The 13,224-nt window shown below is 38.8% G+C and overlaps 1 protein-coding gene across 2 annotated transcripts in view; it reads left to right on the top strand.

Moving 5' to 3' along the window:
• Positions 1-12,943, top strand: part of Map3k7 (mitogen-activated protein kinase kinase kinase 7) — a 56,597-nt gene extending 43,654 nt beyond the window's left edge. The window contains exons 14-17 of one of the 2 annotated variants that reach the window (XM_027403433.2): positions 1,411-1,516; positions 6,496-6,557; positions 7,941-8,056; positions 10,134-12,943. In XM_027403433.2, the coding sequence (XP_027259234.1) occupies positions 1,411-1,516; positions 6,496-6,557; positions 7,941-8,056; positions 10,134-10,314 (465 nt within the window). In that variant the 3' untranslated portion in view covers positions 10,315-12,943. The remainder of the gene's footprint in view (positions 1-1,410; positions 1,517-6,495; positions 6,558-7,940; positions 8,057-10,133) is intronic. The other variant, XM_027403434.2, reaches the window with a different exon arrangement.
• Positions 12,944-13,224: the final 281 nt, after the last annotated feature.

Below are 13,224 nucleotides of genomic sequence, written 5' to 3'. Positions count from 1 at the left end.
GTCCATTTCTTGTTTTTCATTATTACATTTGTCTTTCTGGGTTAAGAGTTAATTCTTACTACTTTTAGTGAGTACCTTTGAGATTTTAACATGTGTATCCAGCCTGCTTAACACCTCTGCTGTTTCTGAACAGCACAGGCATTTTAACAACAAGTTATTATTTATTGGGGTATTATTACTTATAGATTATTTTGCTATGTTGTTTGGTAGTTATTTAAATTGATTACTGTTTCCTTCACTTAAGTTTTCAGTTAATATTTTCTATCTCAAAATTTTCTTCAAGTTAATTGCATCCTGGCCCTTTTGTTAAGGAAAAATTTCTTGTTAAGTAGAGTTCCTGTTTAGAAATTGCTATCATAAGAGTCTGGATGATAAATTCAGCTTCTGTCATCTACAGATGCTGTTCTGATCACATTTCATTGCTGTTAGCAATTTTCTGTCAGCATTCTATGACTAGGAATCCACTTCTCTGGCTTCTTTTGTGTATCTTGTGAATGTGCTTTGAATATTTTTTTCTCAAATGCATGAAACCAGTTGTGTTCCCAATTGAGGGGTTTTGTTTTCAGATTTTAAAATACTTGAATGTATCTGATGGGACATCTTGGTAAAGAGGCCCAGGTCTGAATTTGTCATCCATTTGTTTTCCCTGTGCAGTATGTATAGCCAGCAGGTAATTTTTTATGATGGTTTCAGTGTACCTGTGTTCTGACTGTGCCTGTCACATGAGGTGTTAGATTGGTAGTGTTTCTACTTGTGGCATGCTGTGAGCACCCAGTTTCAGGTTTCAAGTCATTTCTCATTTCAGATCTGTTGAGCTAGGAAAGCCTCTCCTAGCTGTCCTTTCTTCTGGAGGCTGCTTCTTTTTTCTGTTTCTGTTTTTCTATTCTTTGGAATTTGACTGTGTGTGACCATGGCTTGTCTCAGTTCTTATACTTTCCCTGTACTTGTGCTCGATTCTGTCTTCCATTGATTCTGGAAATGGTCAGGATGCACAGTGGCCACCCTTCTTCCCTTCATTTAGAGTTCCTGAAGAAGGGATTTTCATGATCTTCCTGCCTCTGCCTCCCAAGTGCTAGTTATGGGTGTTTCCCACCTGCCTTTATCAGAGGATTTTGTAGTTTTGCTAGTTTTCTGTTTCCTAGAGAACAAAGCATTCCCTGGGCCTCAGCTTTATGCAGAGCTTTCTCCAGGTGCTTTCATGATACAAGGATGTATTTCTAGTTCCTTCCTAGGCCTTATTACCCATTCCTATCAACACAACAGACAATCCAGGGCTAATATTTTGTTTTCAAGAGTCTCAGGGCCTCTACTAATAAAAATAAAAATCTTTACTAAAAAATGAAAATGTGTCTTGTCATTCTTAAAAAAAAAAAAAATGACCCTTTTTCCTCCTTACATTCCTTCCTACAGGTGAGCAGTAGGTCGTCCAGTCCTAGTGTCAGAATGATCACTACCTCAGGAGCGACCTCGGAGAAGCCAGCTCGCAGTCATCCATGGACTCCTGATGATTCCACAGGTGACCAGATTAGTTTCTCATTGTAATGTCAAACTGAGTGAACTTAGAGGCATTATTCTGTACAAAAACAAGCATGGTATAATTTTTACATTTTCATGTTTATAAAATCAACTATTTTGGTAATAACTTTTAATATGCCCTTTAGGGTGTTGTGGCAGAAGCCAACAGCCTTACCCTGTGTATATTTTTCTCCCAAATACTAAACATGTATGTTGGAAATAGATTTTTCCAGACAGGAAACATGTGTTCTTGTACTTCACTCTCTGATTTTTGTGTTTTGATCCTTCCTGTTGGATCTTTTCAGTAATTACAATTCCTACAGTGGTAAAAAATAACCAGCATCATCTTCATCTCCATTTCTACTCTTTATTGTATATTATTTGGTATTTCATACATGAATTCAGTGTATTTAGAGCATATCCATCCCCTACTCCAACTCCTCCCAAACTCCATCTCAATTTTTGTGTTTAATTTCCATTGTGTATTCCTTGTGCATGATTCTGTGTTATGTAAGGACATTTTCACAGAAGTATACAATGCATACTGAACATTCCTCTGTACCCCCATACCCTCTCTTTTTTCACCTATCCTTCTTGCTAGTCCTCTTTGTTTCTCTTCTACTTCCATGTCATGTACCAGTCACAAATGAGAGAAAGCATAAGACACTTTTCTAAGACTAGTTTAATTTGTTTCCAGTTGCCTCCATTTTCCTACAAAAGACATATTGAACACTATTGTGTATACATACCACATTCTCTTTCTCCTCTGTTGTTGGATATCCCCCTGAGTTCTGTAACTCAGCCCTTGTGGATAGTGCTGCAGTAAACATTGATGTGTAAGTATTGCTGGAATGTGTTGAACTTGAGTCCTTTGGGTAAATGCCCAGGAATGTATATCTGGGTTGTGTGGTAGATGTGTGTTTAATGCTTTGAGGAACTTCTGTATTGATTTTATGATAGCTGGACAAGTTTACATTTCTTTTTTTTTTTTTTAATTTTATTAGTTCAAATTAGGAACAAGCTTGCTTCAGACGTCAATCCCTTCTCCCTCTCTCACCCCTCCCCTCCAACATCCCACCTGCCCCTAGACATCCCCCCTCTACTCCTCAGGCAGGGTAAGGCCCTCAAAAGGGGCCAAGCCTAGGCCCTTCCCCATGTGTCCAGATCAAGAGAGCATCCCTTCATATGGGATGGGCTCTCAAAATCCCTTCTTTTCCTTTTTTTTTTTTTTTTAAAGACCTTACATATTTAATACAGTGTGTTACCCCTGTACAAATGGAAAAAAATTAAGTTCAACATTTCTAGAGCAATATGGCTGTTAGTTTTTGTACAATGCCAACTGAACGAGGTAAACTGGGATACTTTTTTCCAAAGTTGACAGCACAGCTAAAGTTTCCAAAAAAAGTTTACATTTCTACCAGCAATGTATATAAGGTGCCATTCTAGCAGGTGAGATGAGATTCTACTTAAGTTTTTATTTGCTTTTTTTCCCCCAGTGACTAGTGAGAGCGAACATTTTTCAGTTTTTTTCCACTGGAATATCTTTTATGCATGTACACAGTGCATCTTGAACACACCCACCCCCAGTACCATTATCCTACTTTGAACCCACTTCCCAACATATGCCCCTTCCACCTCCATGTCTTCTTTTTTATGACCCACTGAATCCAATTAATACTCTGTGAATACCCATGGGTTTGGTTCATCCACCAAGCATGGACAACTTAGCAACGGCCACACAGCCAAGAAAAATGCTTGTGTGCGCCCCCCCCCCAATCATCAATTGCTTAGCTAAGGATGGGACCTCATGAGCCTCTGCCCCATCCTGGTATGTTGGCTGGCTTGATCCTGTGTAGGTAGCCACAGCTGCCTTGAGTTCATGAGAGTAATGCCCATGTCCTGTCCATTAGCATTTCAAAGCACTCCTTCAAGTCCTCAGGTTCTTAGATTCTTTCCTCCCTTCTGTTAGGTGCCCCCCACCCCGGCCTTGAGCTGTTGATACAGTTTTCACACTTAGGACTGAGCACTTACAGCAGTCACTGATTTTTTTTTTTTTTTTTTTTTTTTTGGTTTTGGTTTTTAAGACAGGGTTTCACTGATTCTTAATACTTGAACCAGTAATGAGTCTGCATTAGCCACTGCCTTCTCTGGCCAAGACTTCTCTGGCAACAACAATCTGTAGATGGAAACAAATATAGAGAGGGCAGGTTGACAACTCAGTCATTTAGCTAGATAGACTATATTCACTGAATTGGTTGGTTGTTGGTTGTTTGGTTTGTGGTTGGTTGTTTGGTTGGTGGGAAGGGCAGGATCTCACAATGTGTCACTAGCTGTCCTCAAAACTCGAGCTGTAGACCAGGCTGTTATAGAGATCTGCCTCCTCTGCCTCACAAGTGCTGGGATTAAAGGCCACTATACCCAGCTTAACGGTGTTTTGTTGTTGTTGTTTTTTTGTTTTTGTTTTTGTTTTTTTTTGGTTTTGGTTTTGTTTTGTTTTGTTTTCCTGTGAAGAAGCTTTGTAATTTCATGAGATCCCTTTTGTCAATTGTTGCTGTTGTTTCCTAAATATCAACTTCTGGATTTTGTTGTGTTTCTTTTTGCTTTTTTTATGATTTACTTAACTTTATTTTATGTACATTTTTTGTGAAGGTGTCAGATTCCCTGGAACTGGAGTTATAGACCGTTGTGAGTTGTCCTGTGGGTGCTGGGAATTGAACCCAGGTCCTCTAGAAGAATAGCCAGTGCTCTTAACCGCTGAGCCATCTCTCCAGCCCCATTTTGGTTTTTTGGGTGTTTTTTTTTTTTTTAAATTCCTTATTGATTCTTTGGGATTTGCCATCATGCAACCCAATTTTTCTCACCTCCTCCTGATCCCCCCATATCCCCCCCTTGCCCCTGCAGCACCCCCCATAAAAGAAAATTTAAAAAACACAAAGCAAGCAACCAAACAAAAACAAGAACAAAACAAATAAGAAATAAAAAAAAACCTCTTCATTCCAACACCTCTTCATTCATATTCATCCTGGTGGCATTGTGTGTCATATAGTCAGCTTTACTAGCAAATGTTCATTGCAATGAGTCGCTGGTCTGGTTCTTGGTACACCATCATCACTGGATCCTCACCAGAACTCCTCTGGGCTATCTTGTGGCCTCCCGGAGTCATGAAGATCCTATAGGTGGGTATTGCTCCACAGGATCAGTCCCTTTCCAAGCTCCAGCAGGTCCTAGATGGACTAGATATTAGGGTAGGCTAACCCAAGGCCAGCTATGGGCCTGGATGGTAGCTGAGCTGGTCATTCTAGGCCACCAGGGCCACCTGCCTCAGATAAGGGGACCAATTCAGTTTCCACTGAGTTTTGTCTTTGCTTTGAAATACCTTCCAGAAGTATCACTACATAGAATAGGTTATAAAGAACATCCGAGTAAAGCCTTTTCCTTTTTCCAGACCTATGAAATAACCATGTGTAAACATAAGATAAAACAGCATAAATACTAAGACTTTTAACATTTAAATCATTCCTGTATACTTCCAGAGAAAAACTAAAGAACGTAACAATTTAATAGTCTTAACAGATGAGTAGTCTTCTGTTTCAGTTTATACTGTTAAGGGTGTAAAGTGAGACACACATACCCCCAGGGCCTAGAAACAACAATATCTAGACATAATGTAGGAGAATTTACAGAGAGACAAATTCACTTTCTTCTGTACGTAGAGCCTTGCAAAGATATACAACCCATTCATTGTGACCATGGTTAGAATTATGATACACAATAACAGTGAACTTGCCATATGGCATGGTCAGCTACTAACTTTATAGTATAAGTGAAATGCTTTAGTAGTTAAAGATACAAATCAGTTACACAACACCTGGTATTGTCTATAACTTTCTCATACTCTTCGGGCACATACCAGAAAGAAAAAGAAAGCATCCACAAGAAGTATGTCTTAGTTACTTTCCTACTGCTGTGCTGTGATGGATTAGAGTCCATGACCATCATGGCAAGAACTTTAATTTTCCCTTCATGGAAAGTCTTTAATTGTTTGAACCAGAACAGTGCTTCTAAATATCAACAAATTGTGCTTGATTCTGAAGGGCCTATCACATGCTCGTACAGTGGGGTATACAGGGATCCATGATTGAGGGAAGTGTTTAATTGAGGAGGCTGTCGTATTCATCCCATCTGAGTTTTGTGGAAAGTAGTGTCTGAGTGGGTCATCTGATTTCGTCAGCTTCTCATTGGATCCCATGCCTGACCTTGCTTCAAACCATACTGAAGTGGGAGGGCAGTTTTGCCTCCTTTGAAACAAACAAAACCTGTACTTTGATAAGACTGGCTAATGGCTTGAATTTACCAATATAACTATTTGGACCATGGTGTTGAGCCAGAGTTCTAAATGCCTTTTTTGTCTCTATTATTTGTATATGTCATATGTTCTCATGGGTATTGTGTCTCATAGTAGGGTCATTGGGGACGGGCTGGGGATGTTCACAACAGCATCTGTGTCAACTGAAGATCATCTGGAGACTCAGAACACTTGCTCTTCCCTTTTCTTGTGTACACTGGTGCTGACAGAGTTGATCCAGCCTCCTGGTGAACAGAACCAAAGGAAAGAAATGTAGGCTTCAATTGCATAGGATCAGTTAGGACTGAGTTTAAACTTTAAAATACAAAAGCTATGTGTCATGTCTTTTTGTTTTTAATTAAACAAGGACCTGTGATCTTTAATGTATAGTATCCTGTTCAGTTTACAGCCAACTTATACTGTAGAATGTGCTTTTATTTTAGTATATGGACCACATGTATCCCCTTTTCCTTTAGCATTCAAAACCACAGCCTGTTTGTTACCAATAACAGTAACTTATTTAATACTATTTGGAAAGGATGGTATCTTAGACCCTTTCCCTACTTGTTTATCATTATAACAAATGAATAATTACAATCGTGAATTAATAAATAAAATGCATGCTTGGCTTCCAGATACAAATGGCTCAGATAACTCCATCCCGATGGCATATCTTACACTGGATCACCAGCTACAGGTAAAGGGGCATGTTTGCTTTTCCTCCTAGGGGAGTTCATGATATTCACAGTGTGTGCCTTTCCATTTCTTTATGCTTTTAGTTAACCCTCTTCAGCCAACTTCAGAATCAAAGTGAAATAAATGGCTTTGCCAGGCATGGTACTCACACCTCTAATGCCAGCACGTGTGAAGCAGAAGCAAGAGGGTCAGGGATTCAGGGTCTACTTCAGCTACAAAATAAGTTTGAGGTCAGCCTGAACCACAGGAGAGCCTGTCTCAAAACTCCTTTGTTTTTCTTTTTTCTTTCTTTTTTTTTTTTTAAGTTACTTTGGTTTAGGATTGACATATTTTATGTTCTTATCCTAACAGTCATCTTAAGATAGTTCCATATCTCTGTTGTAAAACTGCCAAGTATTGCATTTTCACACCTTAATTTTTTTAGTGTATTAAGATAAAAAACTCATAAGCTCATTTCCATTTAAAACGTTTTGTGATGCATCTTTGGGGTCATAATGACTAAAAGTGTAAGTAGTGTGTTAGTGCCTCTCTGTGAGTGTGAAAAGTATAAGTAGTGTGTCAATGCTTCTTTATGAGTGTGAAAAGTGTAAGTAGTGTGTCAATGCCTCTCTGTGAGTGTGAAAAGTGTAAGTAGTGTGTCAGTGCTTCCTTATGAGTGTGAAAAGTTAAGTGGTGTGTCTGCTTCTCTATAGTGGAAAGTAAGTAGTGTGCCAGTGCTTTTCTGAGTGTGAAAAGTGTAAGTAATGTGTGTCAGTGCTTCTCTATGAGTGTGAAAAGTATAAGCAGTGTGTCAATGCTTCTTTATGAGTGTGAAAATTAGAAGCATCTTAGGAGCCAGCAGGTGCCTTTAGTCACAGCTACATGGACACTAGATAGGACTGAAAATTGCAGGTCTCCCTGGGCAGCCCATCCCTGTCCCTTTAAAAGAAGGGCCCTTAGTATGTTCCAGCTCTGTAGCAGAAAATGCCATCCCAAACAAAGCTTCACCTGGTCTCATCACAGTCTTTCCTCGTTAGCTGACAAGGGAGCACCAGGTTTACCAGGATACAGCATTAACACTTAACAACTTTTGATAAATTTGTTCTTGGACAGTTCATGATGTATGAAGTGCATTCTGGTAACCCTATTCTACTCACCTCTAGTTACACTCCTACCTCCTCATCTCCACACCCTCCCCCTACAAGTCCTCTTCTCACATCCATGTTTTGTTTCATTTAGTTTACTGATCTAATTTGGCTCACCTGTGCAGCTGAAGGTTTGGCACACACACTTTTGCTTGCATTGGTTTAGTGCTGTAAGAATACGTCAGTCCCAGTCTTTGCCTTCGCCATCATCTTAGATAGACACTGAGACTGACGTTTTAACATGTCTGCTCTCTTTCCAGCCTCTAGCACCATGCCCAAATTCCAAAGAGTCCATGGCAGTGTTTGAACAACATTGTAAAATGGCACAGGAATACATGAAAGTGCAAACTGAAATCGCGTTGTTACTACAGAGAAAGTAAGTCCTTTTATTTTTAAACAAATAAAAGTTTAAAACCAGTATTTTGAATTTAAAATACATTGAGATAGCAACATTATTTTAAAAGACTTTTAAAAATAATTTCTTTTTAAAAGCAATTTCTGTCTTAAGAATCCTTAAATTAGTAATTGAAAATATTTCCAAGAGCTAGAGAGATGGCTCAGGAAATTAAGAGCACATATGTTACTCTTGCAGAGGAGCCAAGTTCTCTTTCACAGCCATCTGTAACCACTGCTCCAGGCCATCAATGCTTCTTCCAGACTCCGAGGGCACGCACTCATTGTACACATGCCCACACAGACACACGTATACACATACTTACAAATAAATCTTTAGGCTAGTGTGGTGGTGCATGCCTTTAATTTCAGCATCCAGGAAGTGGAGGCAGGCAAATCTCTGTGAGTTCGAGGTCATCCTGAGATACACAGTGAGACCCTTCCCAAAAACAAGTAAGTTAATGAATAAATACAATTCTTTAGAAAAGTATTTCCATCTAGATTTGTGCTCAACTGTAAGAACCCTTTAACTAGTTTCATGCAGAACTCACCTTTTTGATGACATCATATAGTGCTAAGGAAAATAAACTGGCTGCATACCCAAGTTTATGTTGTCAAAGTGGAAGGCTGTTTAGACTTATCACTACAAAAGTTTATTGGTGCATGTGTGCACACAATAATATAAATGTAATAATAAAAGAGTAAATTTTTAAAAAGGAAAATAGCATAATTTAAATGAAACTAAGTTGGTATCCTAAAGATATCATCAATAAGAAATTGAATATTATGGTCTGCAAGCTGTAGGTGTAGCTGTAGAACTTCTGACCTTTTGTGTTTGGGGAGTAGACCTGCATTTATTCCTGTATTTAACCTGCCTTCTCGTACTATAATAGTGTTAAAGATGAATTCTCTGTTAACAAAATACAAATGTTGGGAAATTAGAGAGATAGCTCTGTAGTTAAGAGCATTGACTGCTCTTCCAGAGACCTGGGTTCAATTCCCAGCATTCACATGGCAGCTCACAACTGTCTTAATTCCAGTTCTAGGGCACCTGACACCCATGGCAAAACACCAGTGCACATAAAATAAAAGTAAATAAATTGTAAAAAATACAAATGTTGGATATAGGTGAATATAAAAAATATGACACTTGATCAGAGTACTTGCTTTAAATTTTTAATTTGTTATGTAGGCAGTGGGGGTGTGTGCAAATGTCATGACATGCATGGTGTTCCCATCACAGGACAGCTGGTGGGAGTCTCTTCTCTCCTTCCACTATGTGAGTTCTTGAGATTGAACTCAGCATCAAGTTTGGTGACAAGTGCTGTTTTACCCACTGGTCATCTCACCTGCCTGAATACTCAGTGTAAATGAGAAATGTCAGGAAGCTACTTTGAATAATAAGACCTCATTATTCATTTACACCCAGTAGTCTCTTGCTTCAAGGAGGGGCTAATTCTTAATATCCGCCAAAGAAAGGGACTTGAAGCTTACCTGCCTGTAAGAATGGGGATCTCCTGAAAATGTTTACAGATACTCTTCTTGCTATTGTATAATAGAAAAGAACTGTAAGTGGCATAGTAGCTCTCAATTAGCTTGCAGGGTAGCTCTTAATTAGCTTGCGGATGTTCTGTTAGTTACTGCCACTGGAGTTGTAGTCAAATAGGAAGGACTGTGACTTCAGAATATGGATTGAAGTATATTGGCGTATAAAAGTGAAGCATGAACTATGACACAGTTCTGTCTTCCTGGAACTGGATACAGCCTTTTTTCTTCCTTCCTACCAAAAAAAGAGGTTATCAGATGAAATTTTCTGAAGCATTGCAGTGATTTCTCTGTTCCACTGACCACCTTAAGTACTTCCTGAAAGGACTATGGTTCTTTTGTCCTCACAGTAGAGGAATGGGTCGTGATTTCTGTCTGGCCTAGCATTGTATTGGAGTAGTACACTTAACCTGCAGAATGATAGGGGGAAAGGTTCTCATCAACGAAGTTTCCTTCATCAGCTAAAGGTTTGGATTTTCCCATCATGTGTAATGTTATTGTATAATTTGTTTTAGGCAAGAATTAGTTGCAGAATTGGACCAGGATGAAAAGGACCAGCAAAATACATCTCGTCTGGTACAGGAACATAAAAAGCTTTTAGATGAAAACAAAAGCCTTTCTACTTATTACCAGCAATGCAAAAAACAACTAGAGGTCATCAGAAGCCAACAACAGAAACGACAAGGCACTTCATGATTCTCTGGGACCGTTACATTTTAAAATATGCAAAGACTTTTTTTTTAAGAAAAAGACAAACAATTATGACAAGTCATGAGTGTTAGCTTTTTGGCGTGTTCTGAATGCCAAATGCCTCTATTTGCTGCATTTGTTATGTCATTTATTTTCTTTTTATGGTGGATATTCAGTCCACTGTCCTGTTGTGTAGGATGATAGCACCTGTGTCCTGGAAAGGCAAGTGTTCTCAGCTTCAGGCACATGCAGTGAACGTGGCTGGATATGCATGCCCCTGGTGTGAGCTAGCTGACAGGTGGGGTATCACACTAGCTCCTGTGCACAAGAATCATCCTTTTCTCCATAGTAAAAGGTGGAACCTTGAGGATTTTCTTCTTAGAGCTCATCTCAAATGCTGTTTTTTCCAAAAGATAGTATGCATCAACATAACGACAGGGTATTATAAATAACTGGTGGTACATTACAGAAATACAGGATGTTTAAGCTGAGTTCAGAGACAGGGATTTGTGCCAACAATCCTGGATCAATCCTAAACGTAGTTCCATCTGTTAATATTAAAGGTAAGCTGTGCTTAATGAAAGCAAGTTCAGTGATTTTTCATTAGGCTGAGCATCGTTTATGAGCAATGAATGTGTGCTCTTTTACAGCCTGAGGATTTTCGAATCTGTGTAGACAGAAGCTTTTCTGTCTTTTAATATTAGTATCCGAGAAAATTGAGAGAACATGGTCTAGCTTAAATGATCCTTCTTACAACAATTACCGAATTTTGTTATGATAAATTTAAAGAAAATTGTAAAATAATAGAAACATAAATGATTGGCCCAGCCAAAAAGGCATGTCTGTTTATCATAGCAAATAAGCAGACAAGTCAGGAGGCCTGAGTAAGGAAGATGAAGTGAAAATAAACCCACTTTCTGGAGATATTTGGAGGATTGATTTCTCTAAGTCCGATCTGGAATGACTGCTGCCTTCCCATGCTTTTAAGAGAATTTCAACACTTACAAAGAAAATATTTATATTGTTAACAATAAGTTTACTACCAACCTTCAGAATAACTAAAAGGTAAATAATAAAATACCATTAAAGAAAAATCCCTAAGCTCTATTTTTTCAGTCCATGTTACCACATTTTGATACCAATCCAAGCAGAATGTCCTTTAAATAAGGCTGCCATCAGTGTTGTTTTTGTAGTGTTCATGTTTATAAAGAGAACACTTGGGAACTGAAAGCATGATGGCTGCCTGTGGTCCTTAGATGTCTATAGTGCCCCTGCTCTGTTTTAGATGAGCACGAGAAGCTGTCAAAACTGTTAAATGCTGACGTGGGTAACTCCTCTTCCATTACTTTCTCCTATCTGAGTTTATAACAAATCCCTCTGTATACACATAAAGGTAAGGAACAGTATATAGTAACATGTGCCTTTCTCAATACCTGTTACTAGGAGGCTCCTGGGAGCTAAGAGTCTTTCACTTAAATAAAGATTGTCATTCCCAAATTCTATCAGGTGAAATTAATGTTAAGCTCATCATTAATAGTTGAAATAAATATGACAGAGAAGATAAGATACCTGTAAACTGAGACAAAGACCAAGGTCTCCCTGACATTGCTGCCTGTGTGTATATCTGGCACCACACTGAGAATGTGTGGTCTCTGTTAGGCAACATGTCAAAAGTATCTCAAAATATGAATGGTGAGTTTGGACTGTTCATTAGATTCTGTATTACATGGTTGTAACCTCATTTCTAGCCAGATATTTGTTTTGCAGTATCATCCTCGAGCTAAAAGGAAATTTTATCTGCATCATCGTATGCAGTCACTTGATAAAACTATTTAAACAGGTAAATGGAATAAAATGCTAAATTTACTCATACCAATGGCAAAGGACTGTTTCACAGTTGCTTGTTATGGTCAGTTCCCTGGGGCTTCCAATACTGTAGTGGTCCTGGACAGCCTTAAGTAAGTGCATTGCCACACTCGGATGTTTTTTTAAAGTTCCAACTATGCCTAAAGATTAAAAGGACACCATACATACTTGAAATCCATACCAGTTTACTCAATGTCTCTATCCATAAAACCGCCAAATAACCGAGGTACCAAGGAACCAGATGTGTCTCCAGTTCTTGTTCTAAAAGTTTATTGTTAAAATGATGTTCAAGAATCAGACAGTCCTTGCACAGAAACTGCCAGCATTTTGTTCTTGTTTCCAGGAAAGGAAGCTAAGTTTGTGTAATGTGGAAGAAAATCCTCCTCAGCCGTATAACTGTGTTCAGGGTTGGATAAAAATCAGTTAAGAATGTTACCCTACATACTGAAAAGATCTGCTTAAAGTTGTTTACAAATGGTCGAGTATTTTTTAAAGTAACAAAATTTTTTCCTTCAGATTTCTGTCATGTCCATTTCCTGCTACAGCCAGAGATTACAAGTGAACTTGTTTCCTCGGTGGGTGGGTGGGTGTGTGTGCGCGCGCACACACACATGAACTCCTCACTTCATATGCTAGGAAATCCTACCTTTACTCCTGTCATTCAGAAATTGCTTGTAAAATGATGTGATACAGAAACTCTTGTGCATATGGTGTAACTGAAGGCAGCTTTTTCCATTTATTTTTGTTTCTAATAAACTTCAGACTGTTATTTCAGGCTGGTATGTAGATATGGTAGCTAGCTTCTCCCGGTTTTCCTGGAGGTGTTTACCTATCACAGACTAATAACTGAAATAGTTTGTTAGGATTCTCAGCATTGCTGTACCATCATGATGTTTTGGAGAAGCGAGTCATTGGGCTGGAGACATGACTTATCAGTTAAGAGCACTCACTTTTCTTGCAGAGAACTGAGGTTCAGTTCCCACCACCCACATGGAGGCTTACATCACTCTGTAACTCCAGTTCCAGGGCATCTGACTCTATGTTCCCCGA

Source organism: Cricetulus griseus, chromosome 2 (assembly GCF_003668045.3).
Source record: "Cricetulus griseus strain 17A/GY chromosome 2, alternate assembly CriGri-PICRH-1.0, whole genome shotgun sequence".
Lineage (NCBI taxonomy): Eukaryota > Metazoa > Chordata > Mammalia > Rodentia > Cricetidae > Cricetulus > Cricetulus griseus.
The sequence above is the reverse complement of the archived record's forward strand: the minus strand, read 5'-3'. Positions and strand labels throughout refer to the sequence as shown.